The 17,636-nt window shown below is 39.5% G+C and overlaps 1 protein-coding gene across 8 annotated transcripts in view; it reads left to right on the forward strand.

The window, feature by feature from the left end:
* The window catches only part of ncam1a (neural cell adhesion molecule 1a), a 242,817-nt gene that overhangs the window by 173,597 nt on the left and 51,584 nt on the right, over window positions 1–17,636 (forward strand). For 4 of the 8 annotated variants that reach the window (XM_085798385.1, XM_085798379.1, XM_085798381.1 and 1 more), the window contains exons 7-10: window positions 668–828; window positions 1,710–1,852; window positions 8,625–8,651; window positions 14,290–14,440. In XM_085798385.1, coding sequence (XP_085654511.1) covers window positions 668–828; window positions 1,710–1,852; window positions 8,625–8,651; window positions 14,290–14,440 — 482 coding nt within the window. The remainder of the gene's footprint in view (window positions 1–667; window positions 829–1,709; window positions 1,853–8,624; window positions 8,652–14,289; window positions 14,441–17,636) is intronic. The other 4 variants (XM_085798386.1, XM_085798380.1, XM_085798382.1 and 1 more) reach the window with 1 other exon arrangement.

A 17,636-nucleotide genomic window follows, 5' to 3' on the forward strand; every position in this document is an offset into this window, starting at 1 on the left:
CTGAGATGTGATTGAATACGACTATTGAACATTCTGCTCACAGCTGTCTCCCAATGCAACACAAGTTGTGTGTGCTGTGGGTGTTGAGACATAGTGAGAGGCAGGTCCAGTCCAGAAGATAGTTAAGACAGACATTGGGGTTGTTGAGAGGACAGATGGGTGAGGCAGTGGGAAAGCAGAGAGGGGTAAAGCTCTATTTGTTCTGGTTTCCTAGGGCTGCTGACAAGGCTGTCATTCACTGTCTGCCTGCAAAAGGCTTCAGGAAGGCTGCTACTCAGGCATACAGTTAATTCTCCACAAACAGGATTCTGACCTCCGGCAAAGTTCTGGTTCTCAAGAGAAAAAGGGGTGTTGAGACTGGGAAAAACATGCTTCATCATCAAACTGGTGCATGGCCTCCTTAAAAATACAGATGTAAGGGCTAAAGGAGAGCTGAGGCAAACAAAAGCTGTAGAAATATTGGAGATGTTCTCAGAGGCATAGAGAACTAGACTGCCTTTGTGGTCTCCTTGCCGTTTTTATGTGCCCACTGCTCTCGTCCTCAGGTAAAACTCCAAGCAGATCCTAGTCAGAGAGCTAAGAACCACATTTGTAGGCCCCTTAAGTAAGCAAACGCTTTATGATGTGAACTCCACCATGTCTTTTTCTTCTTTTTTTCCCTCTACAGTAACAACATTGTCCTTGAAACGGGTGATAAGTACAGCCTGAACGAGGATGGTTCAGAATTAGTAATAAAAGATGTCAAGAAAGTGGATGAAGGAGATTACACTTGCATCGCCAAGAACAAGGCAGGAGAGAAAGCTGAGGAAGTCAGCCTGAATGTGTTCGGTAAGAGAATAACTCCATTCGCTTTCTATGCCACAAAGTACGCTGTGGCTCTTTTTCTTCCTCTCTGGCCCTCTGCTTTGTACTTATTGACATGTCCTGTACACTTCTCAACAGCTATTCCAGTGTCTGTGTGCAGGTTTACACAGCGTGAAGCATACAGTTTAAAGAAAAGCTTGTCCTATTGCAAACTAATTAAGCCAACCCTTAGGACATTCAAAGATATCACACTTTCTCTTCACATGGAAATTTGCACCAGCCTTCCATAATAATTTGCATGCAACTCCATTCTACTGTATATCGAGGGAGTATGAAACCACGGCTCTAATGAAGACTGGATGTATACATTATTGAGTTTAACAGCCATTAAAATATGCGCTAATCAATGTTTTGGGGATAAATTACAATATAACGTCAAAGGTGTGACTCATGGTGATCAGCCAATTCTGCAGCAGCTCTGCAAAGGCTTTTAAGTTCCTTGTAGCTGATTGTTTTGATTTTGTAGCCCACAAACTCCATGCACACCTGTACCAGCAGCTGTATGAAGGCAGGCAGCTGTTAGCAGCAAACATTTATCTCTGATACGTCCACTGCACACCAACTCTGAAAAACAGACACAAGCTGTTAAAGAAAATTAATCCTTAGAAACATGAAATTAATACTAATGTTGCACCTGGGCTGGAGGAGAAATTAAGGCAGTTCAGGTTCATACGTTGCCACCAAGTGTTAAGAAACAAAAGAATAAAGGGTGTTTTTCCACACTGATAACAGCAAACAGTCTGTCTGAACCTAAAACCTCCTGTGTGGACAAACTGCAGTTGCTGATAAGTACAAAGCTGCACAGGGAGTCATGTGTCAGTAATGATTTGGGGTCTTTTTTGTAGTGCAACCCAAGATCACCTACCTGAATAACCAGACTGCCTCCGAGTTTGATGACCAAGTCACCCTGACCTGCGAGGCCTCTGGCGACCCCACCCCCACCATCTCCTGGAGCTTTGAGAGCAAGGAGTTCAGTGAAGGACAGCAGGTAATTACATTCTGTTATTTTAAAATGGAGAAAGGCACTTTTAAACTTTCTGCTTATTCAAACATAGACCAAGTGTTTACAAAACAGATGCATCTTCATGTCCTGATGTGAAAGCCATTATGTCGTAAAGAATCTACACTTGAGGCTCTGCTGAGTCTTGGCTGATACCGAATTCCAGTCCCGACATCATTAAATAACAACAGAAGTCAATCAACTATCTTTGGGAGTACAGGCACTCAAGATAGAAAGGTCAGAGTGTCCTTTAGTACTGGCACACTTGGGTGGGTGGGTGGCGCAGGGGACTGTATTCATTTATGATAGAATTTAATTTCTGTTAACTTTTCAATGTTGATTATTTACAATATATTAGTAGTAAAATATAATAAAGCACTCGTCCACATTTTAGTATACACACATAAATATGGATGGATGCTTTGCATTTTGCAATATAATAAAAAATATCTAACATATTTAATTTAATCCTAAAAGCCTCAGTTTGTCAAAAGCTTGAATAAACTCCTGCAAGATTATGCGAGCCAGCTGTCCATAGTGACCTGCACTATTTTTGGCAAAACCGAACAGGCCCCGGTAAACAGTTGTACGTGGCTGGACTCCTGGAGGAGTTGCTGTTGTTGACAAACCTCTGCCAAATTGTCATTTATTTCACAAACCCAGAGTACGACTCTAATCCATCACAGAGCTAACACATCCACCAGCATTGACATTAATGTTTGAACTGTTAAGTCGCTGCATTTTTCATTCAGTCTCACAGTGATTTCAGTTAACGCACTTTCTGGCCCTTCTCATCTCAGATCATTAAAAGCCAATCACTTCAAACTGCTCACTGTGCTTCTTACACCAATCTTGAATTTTTGCTTCGAACAAACAAGCTTGGATTCGACCATCTCTTTTGACAGCCTTCTGCAATACTGTTAGAATTGCATTAATGATTTTGTACTTTTCCATCATGAATGCTAAAGGGGGGAGGGTGCAGATTGGCATGAAACCAATTTCCAGGCAGTGCCATGCCGTGATACTCCCCAGCGTTGTTCAGAGTACATCTAACACTCTGCTTCACTCCCTATTAATCATTCCTATTTAAAAAGGAAAATCATTGTGAAACGACTATGAAAAAGGCTCAACATTTTCAGAAAATTAAGTGAAAATGAGTTGAAAAGTGGAAATGATTTCAGTGAAACTAGTTTAATTATTGCCATATTACAAGCCAGGAGGCCTGAGTCACCATCTATCTCAAAATCCGATTGTTTTGAGCACAGTTATGCTTCTCTGGCAAAATGCTGTGATAATCCACTCTGGAAATGAGTGGGCACTTTTTCTCACTGTGAACATGATATAAGAGCAAAGAAGTCTCTGCACATAAAGCCAAGTGAGGGTTATACATCTTTGTCATGCGTACGTGTATCTCTTGGTTTTTTTTTTCTTAGTGTCCTTCAGGAGCGCAGGAGATAACACTGGATTAAAGCTTCGGCTATAGAACATGGTGAAAAGCTTCTGGAAATGTGCGAGCAATGAATACCATCCTGTGCATTTTCTCCGTTACAGTGGTCTCAGCATGTTGGCAGTTGCCAGCCTGACAAGAGAATCTCATCCCTGGGCTATTATTGTGCTCTTATCAGCTCATTAAAATGGTATAATTTTGAAAAATCCATCTTAACGGTCTTTTCTGACAACATGCATCATGTGAGCAGTAGATGGATTAGTCACTTTAGCGAGGTAATTTTCTGCTGTGAATGCAGTAAACAGTATTAAGATAATTACCTTGCTGTCTCTCGGAGGCTTGTGGAAGGACCCTTCATATGTTTTTGGTGCTTAATTTGGCATTGATACTGCAAAAAAAAGAAATAAATAATCCACATGCTATTTTTGATCATAATGTAAGTTAGGTTACTGTGTACTAAGTAAGTTGTTGACTGGTCCTGGGCCTTGGAAGATTTGCTAATCGGCCACAAGGACATGATAATACATGGCAAAAAAGAAAAAAAAAATTATAAAAAATGATATTATAACAATACCAAAGGTGATTTAGCTGTAATGTCCTTGAAATCTGTGCTATATTTTTAATCACTCCCTGTAATTCCCAATACACTCATTTTTTATCAAAGTAGCTAATTGTACATGAGGTAAACCAGTGAGTTATCACCTCTCAGCACTGAAATCACTGGCCGCCGGTTCGTGAGCATTATGAAGTACAGAGAAAACAAAGTTAAGATTTCACTTATAGTTTTAGTTTTTTGCTCAACCTCCTTGTCTCTTTTGTTTTCTTGCACACTGCCTCAGAAGAAAATTGTCAGTATAAAAAGCAGTTATCAGACATGGTTGTTATGTGGTGTTATAAATGATGCATGCATGTAACAATAGCTGCACTATTCTTGGAGACACATACAGTAAGTGCAGTGAAAGCACCTGTCCTGTTAGGTCCCATAGGACCAGAAGGGACTCAGTTGCACAATATTTAGGCCACGCTGGCCCACTTTACTTCATAGCTCTGCCCAGCTGCAGTCAGCTACTGCAACTGCACTGTTGTGAATTGTGTCTTAAAGCTGCCATGTTAGACAATTTTAAACACCAAATATCACCATGAACTCTTCTATCTTGATTTAACTGTATTAAACTAAAAAAGCTCATGATGAAGATATTTTGCCAGTAAGATTTGATATCTCAATTCTCTCTATTAATTAGGATAAACAAGGCTGGCCATCAGTATGTGTATTTCTTTTTGTCAGCAAATCCCATGTAAAGACCAAAACCAACAACATGTTAAATCTTTGTTTAAAGAGCTCAGCACTGTAGATTTTGGCAAACATCACTCAATTGATAACAGAATGATGATAATAGAATTTGGTTTGGAGTCTTTTTCACTGTCAACAACAGAATTAATATTGATGATTTATATTGTATTTCTTGTTGCATGTGGACTCCTCTGTCTGTGCTGACTTTACATCAAGGAGCACAATAGAAGTTTTGTGTTTGATTGTGTTACAGGTGACATTTAGTCCTCCCTCTAATTGTTTCAAATGAAATAAACTATACTAAAAGCTGAAGTGCAATTCTCAGTGGGATAAACAGTGCAGCAGGGCAATGAAGCTGTAGGTTACCCAGTGAAGCCTGTGCCTCCTTAATGTGTTTTGGACACAGATAGACGGCCATGTCAAAGAGAAATAAACGTCAAGCTGCAGCCACGCACACGCACAATACTGGGAAGTACTGTGAACACACTTTTAGTCAGTTATTTACAGTAGTTCATTTCTTCTATTTATGGCTTGATATGACAGTGTAGAATATGGCTTACTGCTCATCTTTTAATCAAGGTCAATATGTCTAATAGTTAGAGACTTTCCAGTTTAAATGTATAACGTGCAACACTAAAATGCGTTTGTTATTAAAAGATAATTTGTTCCTATATTTCACGGGAGATGTCATTTGTGTCATCACATGATCAGGAAGATGACAAGAAAGTGAAAGGGGCATAAAAACACAGCAGAGTCTCATTTGAAACCCTGTCCTTGTCAAAATGAGACCAGAGCAATTGGCCAGTCAGTATTTCAAATTATGGAATATGGTGGCAAAGCATTATCCCCAGCATTTCACAAAAATAACATAGTGTCAGAAACATCAAGTAAACCACAATGTTTAACAGCCATCTCAGGGTCCAACCATTCATCGAGGGCTATTAAGGCATTTCCCATGAATTGAATTTCTATGTGTCACAATCTGCATTGCTTTTCAGTTTGGTAGCTTTCTCTTTGATTTAACAGTAAAAGGTTGCACATTGGTCAAGTTTCAGTTTTACCCTCAGTGTCTCTACCACCTGCTTTTATTAGAACCTCTAAAAAGTTGGGCCCCTTTTGCTTTAAGATCAATCATGGGACGAACAGTGGCATGCATTCAGTCATTTATCAACTATGATAATGGCATTTCAGAAATATTATACCAAATGCGTGTATATGTGTATATATACAAATATAGTCATTAAACTACTTTGGTCCTCAAAACTTCTTTTGTCAGGAAAAAACTCACATTGTTAATAACAACATAATATGAAAGTATATGAAACAGCAAGAATATTTCAATACTAAGCGGAATTAGCATGGGAGCATTTTAGTTACTGTAAAAAAGAAATAAATAAAAAACTTGGGACGAACACAAAAGCGCTGAGCAAGGATGGATAAAATCAGGAATTTCCAGCCTGCGGAGGAATTACTTTTACCTGACTATGCAGCTCAGCCTCATGCAGTCTTGTGAAGCTGCTTGCCAAAAGTCGAAACGCATGTGCAAGTGTTTGTTCTGGTGGCATGTCTCCACCTCTATCTCACGCCAGGAAGTATAAAAACCAAATGGCATTGCTGTGATAAACATTTCACAGATTTACAAAGAATGACAGAAGAAGCTTGTGGTATGTTTGCTGCACAAGATTCCTACTCTGGTTCAACATATTCTTTCAACTCGAAGGCCAAACAGGACAAATCCTTTTATTTCTACATTTAAGGGGGGGACTACAAATAATAAAATCATCTATCTGATAGTGTAGAGTGTTTGACTCTTCCACAGTTCTGCTGGAGGATTTTCAGAGGAGAATTAGAAATTTGAATCAGTTAAGGTGTCCCTCATTTTTCCTATTAACTGTGCCATTTATCACTGTCAGTCCGTGGAAGCGTTCACATGGCACACTGTATTCATGGCTGCATTGCAAATTACTGAATCTGAATATTGCCCGTTGCAACTCACAGTTGTCACAGAGTATCTTCTTTCATTCGCCGGCTGTCATCATCCTTCTCTTTCCTGTCCACCGCTGTCAGATCAATTGTGATCTAATGCTGCTGTAATCAGAAAACTCCGCCGATCACTTGGTAATAGCTGTTACTAATTTTCATTGGATCGTCATTCATCATTGGTCTGTTCCATGTGTTTTCCATGCTCTGAGCGCCATTCACATTCTCCTTTACAAGCGCAAATAGTGCAGACATAATCATAATGATGTGCAATGATGGAGCAGACGTTTTACTGGCTGCTGCTGCCTCTTTTCAAAGTCCATGTTTTGTAGGTGTAGTGAAGTGGATGGTATCTTTGTATCATCTCTTGAGAGGGGATTTTAGCATTTTCCCGTTCATATCATATACCTTTTCAACCCATGAGATTAGAAGTATCTGAATGTAGCTGTTCTTAACAAAGGGAAAGAGTGGAGCATGCCACAGCTCCGTACATAAATGAATGAGTTAATCAAAACATAGAATGCCACGATGAGAAGGGCACTGATTAGAAAAACAGTCCCCAGATAGCCATAATGCCTCACTCATAATTAGTTTCCGTGCCCTTTTTTCTTTAGTGTGCCTGCAAATTATCTCTTATTACAGTACATTAATTAATAACTGAGTGAGAAGGCTTCGTGCTGCTTCAGGAAAATATGCTCCAGTTTGGCATGTTGACCAGCTCTGTAAATTCCCTGACTGCAGCTGAAGTGCCAAACCAGAAATCCTGACCTTGGTTGAACAATCTGTTTCACCTTAATAAAACCTTGAACTTTATAATGTCACATTTTAATTAGCATGTTTTTTATATTTAAATTCGATATAGCAAATTATTTGTTACATAATTAATCGTAAGCCATGTAAGTTGGCAGAACAAAAACATATCACTCAGTGTTTCTGGTTATTGTGTATCTATACAGTATATAGCTTTCTCTTTGTGAGAACAGTGCCAGTGTTTATACATCTATGTTACTGCTGTGCTTCCCCAAGCTTGTTACAGTGTTGTAAATGTTAGGATATGCTCTCCTAACCTTCAGGCAAACATCACACAGACCTGACACCTGAGTTGGATGATCTATCACATTAAGCATTGAGGTGCTTTCAGATAGCGAGCAGTTGCCACCACTGTCGCTGCCTGGCAACATCTGCCGCCTCTGTTCTGACCTGGCAGCATCGAGGTGTAATGCTGTGGCCGTGGCTCCTGGCCACCTCCAATCCCACCAGCCTGTACACAGCAGTCTGCTGCTATCCGCTGCTCACCTGCTATAATCCCATCATGCAGCTGAACTCACTGCGTTGTAGCTTAGAATTGGAGAAATGGTTATCAATATGGCATCATACAGGATAATCAGACTGTGTGCTGATGAAGAGATCTCTGGAACCGTAAAGCCAGCACCTGAGCAGAGGTGCCAAGCGGAAAAAGTTGAACCATCAGGAGCTCAGACAGCAGCCCCCCCTCCCCCCTCCATGCTGCTGCCCCTGCTGCTAACCTCTGGCACTTCTGCTGCCATGATGTTTATAATGAACAAAACAAGAGGCGGCGGTGGCAGCAGCTCGCTGTCTGGAAGCACACTCATTGTGTGTCTGCATTAGTTTTCATCAAAGTTACCTCACTGTTGCTTGGTGCCTTATTTTACCGTCAACAATACGTCATAATTCACCGTGATGGATCACCCAACTCACTTGGCAATGATTTCAAAGTCACTGCAAGTTGATTTCCCTACAATTTAGAAAATGGATGTGAATCAAAAACTACCTGGAAGACAAAAAAATGCAGCCTGATATTTCCAGGAAATGATTAGCAGCAGTGTAGTGAGTTTGTTTTTGTAGCTAATGGGCCAAGACGTTCAAATTCACCAGTTTGGTCCTTCAAAATATAAAATCATTGCACATCTCCTGCAGGTAAATCCAGTCTGCAGTCACTCTGTGTGGGTCCTTGACAAAAGCTTACTGTGCTGCTCTGTGTTGCTGTTTGTCTTTGCTTCTTCTGTGTTTGTTCGTTCTAGGCTTGGACGCGACCAGACAAATATGAGGTATGGCTACTAGTCACTGTAGCCTGACTCTAGTTGTGATAGTCCAGTCTCCCACAGTAGACCACCCCTTTATTTTATTATTGCAGAGCAGAAGTGTTGTCAGTAAGCCCACATTTTAATGTGCACTACATTTAGTTGCGCACCAAATATGTAGACCATTAGCCACGTAGTACAGTACATTGAATCCATTTAGTTCCAGTACACATTTAGATTTGCCCTATTTACGTGTCCCTGTTTATTTTTGTCGATGAATTCCATCTCGACATGCAGAGACAGTCACATATCTCAGAGTAGATGTTCCACTTTTCTGGCCACACAGCATGCTCTTTATTTCCTGCTGCATGGTCTGGTTAGTTCTCTGACTTTGCTTGATTCAGGGAAGAAACAAATTCCTGCACTGGTTTGTTGGTAGACCAGCAGCTGTGCGACTTCACATAGAAAACACTGTCTGCTCTGTTGTGGGCCAGGGACGGCCCCAATTCACCGAGCTGTACTAAATCTTAACAGAGTGGTTTTAAATGGTGTAGCCTGCTGTCATGACCAAAGAGTCTGCATGTTTGGACTGAACCCCCACTCAATAACAGCTGAATCCTTAACTCTAAGCAAAGTCAAAACACCTGGGGCCTCATTTCTGAAGCTGTCTTACTGGGTCAGATGAAACACTTGACTGTAGAGGTAGAAGAGAGTCTTGGTTTTGTTTGTCCAGGCTTTGAGGTATCCCTCCCTGAGATTTCTATGTCCGATATCAAACACTGTGGAGGAGGAAGATGGAAGTCCATTTGTGGTTTGTTTATTTCAGGTGCAAACATCTCAGGGGTTCAAGATTTAGTTCTTTTAAACACTTGTTACAAGTATTTTTTTATGAGAATCATACTTGGAAATGTTAATAAGAGTATTTTAATTATAAGTCTCAAACTGCCCTTGCTATAGTTAAATAAAACATGCAGACTCTTGGTCTAAACAAAATAACAACCACTGCCTCTAGACAGGACACAATATAACAACCTAACTTCACTCATGGAAATAATTTACCCAACCAAGCTTCAATGTGAAAATGAGAAATGAGTTCTTACATCTGGTGTTTTTCTGGTTTTTAATCAGTCAGTGACTGAATTACTTCTGCAGCTTTGCAAATTTACATGTACTTCAAATTCTGCATCATGTGACTGTTCAATGTTTTTAATCTTTAAGTTTTGTAATTGATGAGTCTGAAAAACACAGTTAAAGTCACTTTATTAATGATTATAATGTACTTTACTGGACATTACTGGACACTGCTGACTGTAAAATCTACACTACAACCTGCTCTTCATTTGGATATACGGTACAATATGTAATGACTTGTCATTATTTCCTGATGGTGTTTTTCCTGTAGGTTATTTTTTGAAGTTTAAGATTACCAGCTGTTATTAGAAGTAAAGTTTAGTTAAATGTACTTCAGTAGATGGTTGCCAGTAGAGAAAAGTGTTTGTAGTGTAGTTTAATGATCATTGTCTCTGTCCAATGTTGTTTTGCTCATTGGCTTCCACTAAACTTTAAGTGTTTGTCTCTACAGGATGATGGCAGTTAGAGAGTTACCTGATAGAAAAGCTTTCTATCAGGGATGTCACAGAACCGACTTTGCACATTGTCTCATATTTCCTGTAACTTCAGATATTATCAGTCAGTAGTTGTGCAGCAGAGACAGAAATGTTACAGCGGTAAATATTTTGATTAGGCCCACTATAGAAAATCAGCCGTTGATGAACACAGCTTTAATTGCACGGCTTGGATCAAACCAATCAAGAGTAATTAATTAAGAGATTTTGGGTCGCACAAATTCATTGGCTTAGACCAGCTGTGATGGTGATTAATCATAGGCTGCTAACAAGCAGACATTATATGATTAGTAACCATTTATAACCTGAAAGGTAATATTTTGCTGGAGAAACCTGCTAAGTTTTTACAGTGAGTCTTTATTTCATCAAGAGGTGCACTTGAGAAAGCAGCATGGTACTTTAACAAGACCAGGGACTGATTGTGATCACCTGTCTGCAGCTGAAAGCCATTGATTTAAGCAGTGCTGAAGAGAGCATGCAAGCAGTACTTGTCATAAAGTCCAAAAAGATCACGTCACCGTCTTGTATTCATTTTTTATTGTACTCAAGTGTGTCTGTGATTTTTATATACTGTACCACTTAGACTAGACGAAATGCAGCTGTAAGATATAGATCAAGGAAGAAAGGCCCAGACAGCTTAGATATCTGTTCAGTGAAGCCACTCACAGATAAATGGATTGGTTAAAAAGTGCTCTATTTACTACCTATTTATCTCTTGTGTCTATTATGAACTGAAGTGCTACATCAAAAGTCATCCTGAAAACTGGGATGTAATGAAGCCTGTCTCACCTTAATATTTTGTAGGGTTTGAGATGAACTGCTTAGACATAATGGAATTTTTTAAAGCTTTATTAGAGAGCCGACAGAAATGACACAACAGAGTGAGGCAGGGGATGATATGCAAAGCATAGGTCCCCAGGTGGACTGAGGAAACTGAGGACATTGTATTTTATATTCATGGTTTGCATGACTCTAATTCAGCTCCTTAAAGCCTCGGGTGTCCCTAAAAAACAACATTCTTCACTAGTGGGCAAGGACCACTCAAATGGACCATTAGGTTTGGCAGATGTCTGGATTTCGAGAGGAGGTGCAGGTCCAGTCTGGCCTCCAGGTTATCTCTGAAGAGTATTCCTCCATTTGTCACATCCTGCCAGAGGGCCCATCCCTCAAATTGAAACAAATTAATCATGAGCTGTATTCTAGATACAGTACAGTGGCCATTTTAGGACCCTGTCAGTCTTACCTCCACAAGTTCTACTTTCATTAGTCTAATCGTCCTCTGCCACTGTAGGAAATAGGAATAATACATTTCTAAATGTTGGCATTGTTGAGGAGGCTGTGCTGAAAGCAGATGTGTTGTTAGCTCCCTATTCCCTGCAGGTGTTTTAATTACTGTATAAGCCAAGACCTTCAATCTTATGACCAGTTTACATACATGTAACAAGCTCTAAATGTAATTGTTCACAGTTCACACACAAATCCATGTCTACTGCAGGAGGAATTCTAAAAACTTTGTTGATTCTCCTGACTTGGTGCCATTGTCAGATCAGTACTAAATACATTAATGTTATGTCCCTTTGTGTACTGTAAAACACATAATAGTCAAATAACTAAAGAGTCAACGTACAAGTGCATCAAAAAAAGGCAGTTTGTTTTCTATTAAACACAAAGTTCCAAAACAATAATTGAAAGTGTGGGGAAGGAAGGGTTAAGGTGGTTGTGTCAAACGATTGAAATAATAAAACAAAACAAGGCCTGACTAAATGTCTATCTCTGAAAATAACAACCAAAAAGATGTTGACATTTTCAGTGTAAGTATATTAGCGTACTGATGATAGTTAGTGAACTCACCACAGTTCCAAAGCGCAGTCCCACACGGCTGCAGATGTCAGCTGTTGACTCTCAGTCTTGTTAATAACCTGGTTAGTCATAATAAGTCGATTCCTTAGATGTTTGTGTTTTATGTCAACTGCTGACAAACTTTGAGCTTCATGTTGCCAGGTTGGAGCGGAAAAGTTTTGCAAACCCTCCTCATAATAATTAGAATATTCATATGAGCAGCTTTTCCTCTTGAGTATTTAGTATTTACAAAAATCAAGTGTGACATATGCAGCATTAATATCTTTTTTTATTAAATCAGTAAAGCTGTAGGTGGTGTAGGCGGAGATGTGATGACAGAAAAATAAAATAAATAAAAAAAATTCTCCCCAAAGTAAAAGATACTTTCTCCGTGGTTGCTGAGTAAATCTCACCTTGTGTCAACTTTAATATAACTTTAATGAAAATATAATGGCAGGCAGCACATATAATGAGTGAACTGACTATGCTTCCTGCATCACTGGCAGACAAGGCCTGCACAGAGGCAGGCTAGCACTCTCCCTGTATTATAATTATAGGACAAAATATATAAGACAAACACATGTATTGACGGGTTATGTAACTTAATGTCAGTTGTGCCACATTGCAAAGCGGTAGGGACAGTGAGAGAAATCATTCCCATGCTTTCCATTAAAGGTCCACTGTCTACTGTATAATTAATCTGATGACGAGTCAGGGTTGTATAATTAAAATTAGTCATTGGAATTAATGAATAAACCCTGGTCTGTTCACCTCTGTTGTTTCATTAAAGCATTATTCTCTATTAATGTTATTCCCGTTTACATTGCAACAGTGTTCCCAGTGCAGCTCCTTCCTGTGTCACTGCAGTAAGACAAGATTAATGCTGCCCTTTCCAAATGTTCCAGGACACTCCCTCAGATATTCAGTAAACTGCAGAAATATTTCTGCCATATCTGCATCGTTGTGTTATGGAAAGGAATAAGAGTTCATTCCATAACGCTAATACAACAAATATTCAATAATTTATCAAACATAAATGCTGAAGCACCTGCAACGCCTGAAATATTCATAGAAAATCATGGCAGCTCGGCAGAAGATGTATGTCCCCTGTTGGTTTGGACTGTGTGTCACCCAGAGGAAAGAAAAGCTGTTGCTGTATTGCTGCTACATTGCTCCTCTTTATTATTGATGTCTTTATTTCACCTTTTACCACTTGCACCACCTTATTTAACAGCAGAAAACTGTGTGCAGATATGGTCACGTGACCATGGAAGAACAAAGGACAGAGCACGAAGCAAAGCATTCTGTCCTTTGGCCTCACCCTCTGTACTTGATAACATGCACACCATTATTAAGATCCAGCCAGGTTGCAGCGTATGATTAAAGAGCCAAGTGAGGGTGAACTCGGATGTCATCTACACACCTGCCCTGAGAGCTGGCTCTGAATAAGAAGGATCACATCCTCAGTGACCCTGCAAACAGCAGCAATGAAGATGATCTGCTAAGGAAAATAAAAAGCAGGTTCAATAAGCCACGTGTCCCAACTGTGAATACAGTGTTCATGCTGTAGTTAGACTGTGTGTAAAACTGCAGCTGGGCTGCTGAATGGCAAGAGCAGTAATCGACGTACTGTGATAGTTTGAAGTTTATTGGTTTGGGCTTTATGTGCTCACTGATTATTCAGGCTGAAGCAGAGACAGTATCTCAGAATCAATGATGTTGAATGTGCTGTTGTTACTGTTGTCTGTGTGAGAGACAGAAAGCTTTCTATGATCTTTATGAATCTGTTTGTAACAAAAAAACACACTGTTCTTAATTTTTGTGCTTTCCAACTTCCCCACTCTCTCTGTGACACTCACCATACAATAAGAAAAATGGACAATAACACCAGCTTTATCCTTGTTTTTGTTGTTTTTTCTAACACAAAAATCCAATTTGTGCACAATTGTCTTTTTGTATCACCTGTCTAAGCTCATCGCAGTTGTTATCACCTGTCCGAAAAAGTGTTAGCCACAATTTTGTTTTGTTTTTGTGAATTAAAAATCGGGATGTTTGTTTGTATACCTATAACCCCCCCACATTTTTATGTGAAACTGCTTTTACTCCAACACGTATAAAAGCTCTAATGAACAACAACTCTAGTGAATCTCAGAATCTAGGCTGTGTAATTGAGAATAATTTCTTTCCTTTCTTCTTTATAGAGCCTTGATAGAAATATTGTGGTACGTAGCCACGCACGGGTTTCCTCCCTCACCTTGAAAAACATCCAGTTCACCTATGCCGGCGAGTACCTCTGCACCGCCAGCAACTCCATCGGTCAGGACAGCAAGCACATGTACCTGGAAGTCCGCTGTAAGTCACCCCACTCTTTCTACACTCTGATGGTTTATCAGTGCGGTCAATACACCTTATCTTTATTCTGAGCTGTGATTAAATTGTATTTTATTTTACTTTAAATCCAAGAGCTGATTTTCAGGTTGTCAGTTAAAAATTCTAGTGACTAGTTGTAAATTGGAAAATGACATTGAGGGTCAGTGTGTTACTGAGGTGCTTTGTTAGAGCTGGCCTTGCCATTGCCCAGACATTTTCTTAACCTGTCTTCCTCCACTCAGCTAGTATTTTTCTCTTGTCTTCTAAAATGTCATTTGACAGCACCTTGAAAACAGGTCTAGTATTTGTTCATTAGCTACAGGAAGGCCCAAGGAGAAATCAATAGTGCCAGTCATATAACAATAAGAAGGAGAGGTTTGCACTTACAGTACGTCTTTTATCTGAACCAGATATAGTCACACCTCTGCTGTGACTTACATGTGGATGAGATTTCTCCTCATATTGATTGTTTATTGTTGGTGTATGGACAGAAAATGTGACTGTGTGATTCAGGTGGACTAACCACATCAAAACACACCGTCTCAGACTGACTGACACATGTCAGTGTAAAATCAAGTTACTCATTGTTTCATACAATTCTTTTCTATCTTACTAATTAGCCCCATCTTAATACTTAATACAGCAACCATATACAGTATCAGTACGCAGTTGGAACCTTTGAGACACAATGAGGAGGCCTACATGATATTTTTCCAGCATATTTGCTTTGTATACTTTCACAACATTGATGATGGTTGTACCAAACATAAATATTGTCTGAGATAATACGAACATCAAGGAGAATCTTTGGAAAATTTCAACCTTGACAACTCTGACAAGTCTGATACAGTTGGCAACTTAACCAGAACAGATTCCTGTTACAAGCAACGAAGTGGCACCAGCTTAAATGAACTGAAGCAGCATGAAGTAACTGTACAGCACAAAGCTGAGCATGCATGTCGCCATCATCAAAATGCAGTCTGTCACAGGAAATGTGCTCCCAGTTTCAAACAAAATGTTCCTCTTTTTTTTTTGCATCACTTGTCAGCACACTCTCTTTCACTATGGCAACAGTTAACAAAGAGCTATTCAACCTCCTGGGGGAGGTGTACATTTTATTGTTACTCATTGTTGTAACTTACTCATGTGGTGCAATTTCATAACGTTATACTGTAGCTTCTACTCTCAGCTCAGCACATGGCTGGTGCAACAGCCTGGTTGTCATCAGATGCACAAACTGTCTGATTCATGAAAAAAAAAAAAAATATATATATATATATACAATATATAGTGTATATATATATATATAATATACTACTGTGCAAAAGTTTTAGGCAGGCGTGAAAAAATGCTGTTAAGTCAGAATGCTTATCCATCATGCAATACCATCAGTGAGGCGTATGATTGGACCCAAATTTATTCACAACAACCCCAAACATTCAGCCGGTGTCATTTAGAACCATCACCAGCATAAAGAAGAAGAACAAGTACTGTAAGTCCTGCAAGTCCTGGAAGTGATAGTGTCGCCTTCCCTCCCCCCACGGAGCCCTGAGCTCAACATCATCCAGTCTGTCTGGGGTTACATGTAGAGACAGAAGGATCTGAGGAGCTCCAAGATATTTGGAAAAAAACACCGGCCCATGTCCTTCAAAACCTGTGTGCAGGTGTACCTACAGTACCTAGAAGAATTGATGCTGTTTTGAAGGCAAAGGGTTGTCACACCAAATATTGATTGAATTTAGGATTCTCGTCTCTTGATTCTGCATTTTGTTAATTGATGAAAAAAAAAAAAATTCAAAATACTTCCATCAAGCATTCAGCTTTTTTTCCACACCTGCCTAAAACTTTTGCACAGTACTATTTATTTATTTATTTATTTTTGAAGAATTAAAACAAAGAAAAAAAACTATTAAACCACATTTATTTTACAACAATCCATTTTAGAGTTGACAAATACATGACACTGAGTGAAGGATGACATCCTACAGGTGGGTCATAGGAAAAGACGGACAATCAAAATGCACTAGAGAGATACAGTTATCTGGCTTTTACCTCTGTTTCTGGGGATGAATAATATGGGTGAGAGTGCAGTAGCAATTTGCTGGGTCAGTGGTGCCACTGTGATTTGTATCAGCCTTAAAAGAACAAAATTTTCCACATGGTTCATTTGTTGTGGTTAAAAAAACACATCTTCAAATCAAAGCTGAGAGTCAGCACTTTACAGAGCCAAAGCAAAACGACCATAATACTCAGAGTCTGTACATCTTAACATGAGCCGCCCTCAAGAGACACTCACACACTACACCATCAAAAAGAGCTGCAGTGATGCCAAGGACATGCCCTGTGTTTTTGCATTCATTCAGTGCCTTGCTTACACAAAACATATGCCTGCAGAGATTAGATGAGCATAAAGGAAGCCAAATCACACTTGATCTCATTCTGAAATCCGTTGATTGTTACCTTGGTAAAAAAAAGAAAGAAAAATAAAGCCAATGAATGCTTAATTGGATTAATATGCCCTGCTCTCAATGCGCCAGCAATTTGCTCAGAGATATAATCACAATGCAGTGTTGATAGAGTTGTTTGAGGGCTTGCTGTTAGCTAGAGTAATCAGCAAGTAATCAGGTAGCTGATTCACTGTTGGCAAGCAATTATCGATAAGAGAAGGTGCTTTGTCTTGAGCAGAGCTCTCACTCTCTGTCCTCTCTATCACCACTCAGTCACTCACGAAATGAAGACGTTATCTAAGCATGGAACTTCCTATCCACCGCACAGCATGATCCCATTAGCTGGGCTAAGTGTGTCTAGGTTTGCTGCTGAAGGACTGATAGGAGAGCGGTAATATCTCCTCTGTTTGAGCTGTGTTTTGTCAGCCGTCGAGGTTTGTTTATTGTGTCTCATGAAAGCACTAAGCTGCAAACAGGTCACCTCTAATGTACTCATCTCACTTCTGTCACATTTACACTAAGATTGTCATGCTCGCGTGCATTACATTTATTACATATTATTCACCAAGTGCACAATATCTTATGTTTTTTTTTTCTTTATCTGCTCATATCGACAGAATTGTTTTTTGATTGAAGACTGAAACTGAGGAGATCCCTTGTGAGATGCCCTTAGTATGTAAAAAAGACCGCTTACTTGACCACTTTCTTAGAAAAGAAAGAAAAGAGAAAAG

Source organism: Trachurus japonicus, chromosome 14 (assembly GCF_045865225.1).
Source record: "Trachurus japonicus isolate A0001 chromosome 14, Traja_1.0".
Taxonomy (NCBI): domain Eukaryota; kingdom Metazoa; phylum Chordata; class Actinopteri; order Carangiformes; family Carangidae; genus Trachurus; species Trachurus japonicus.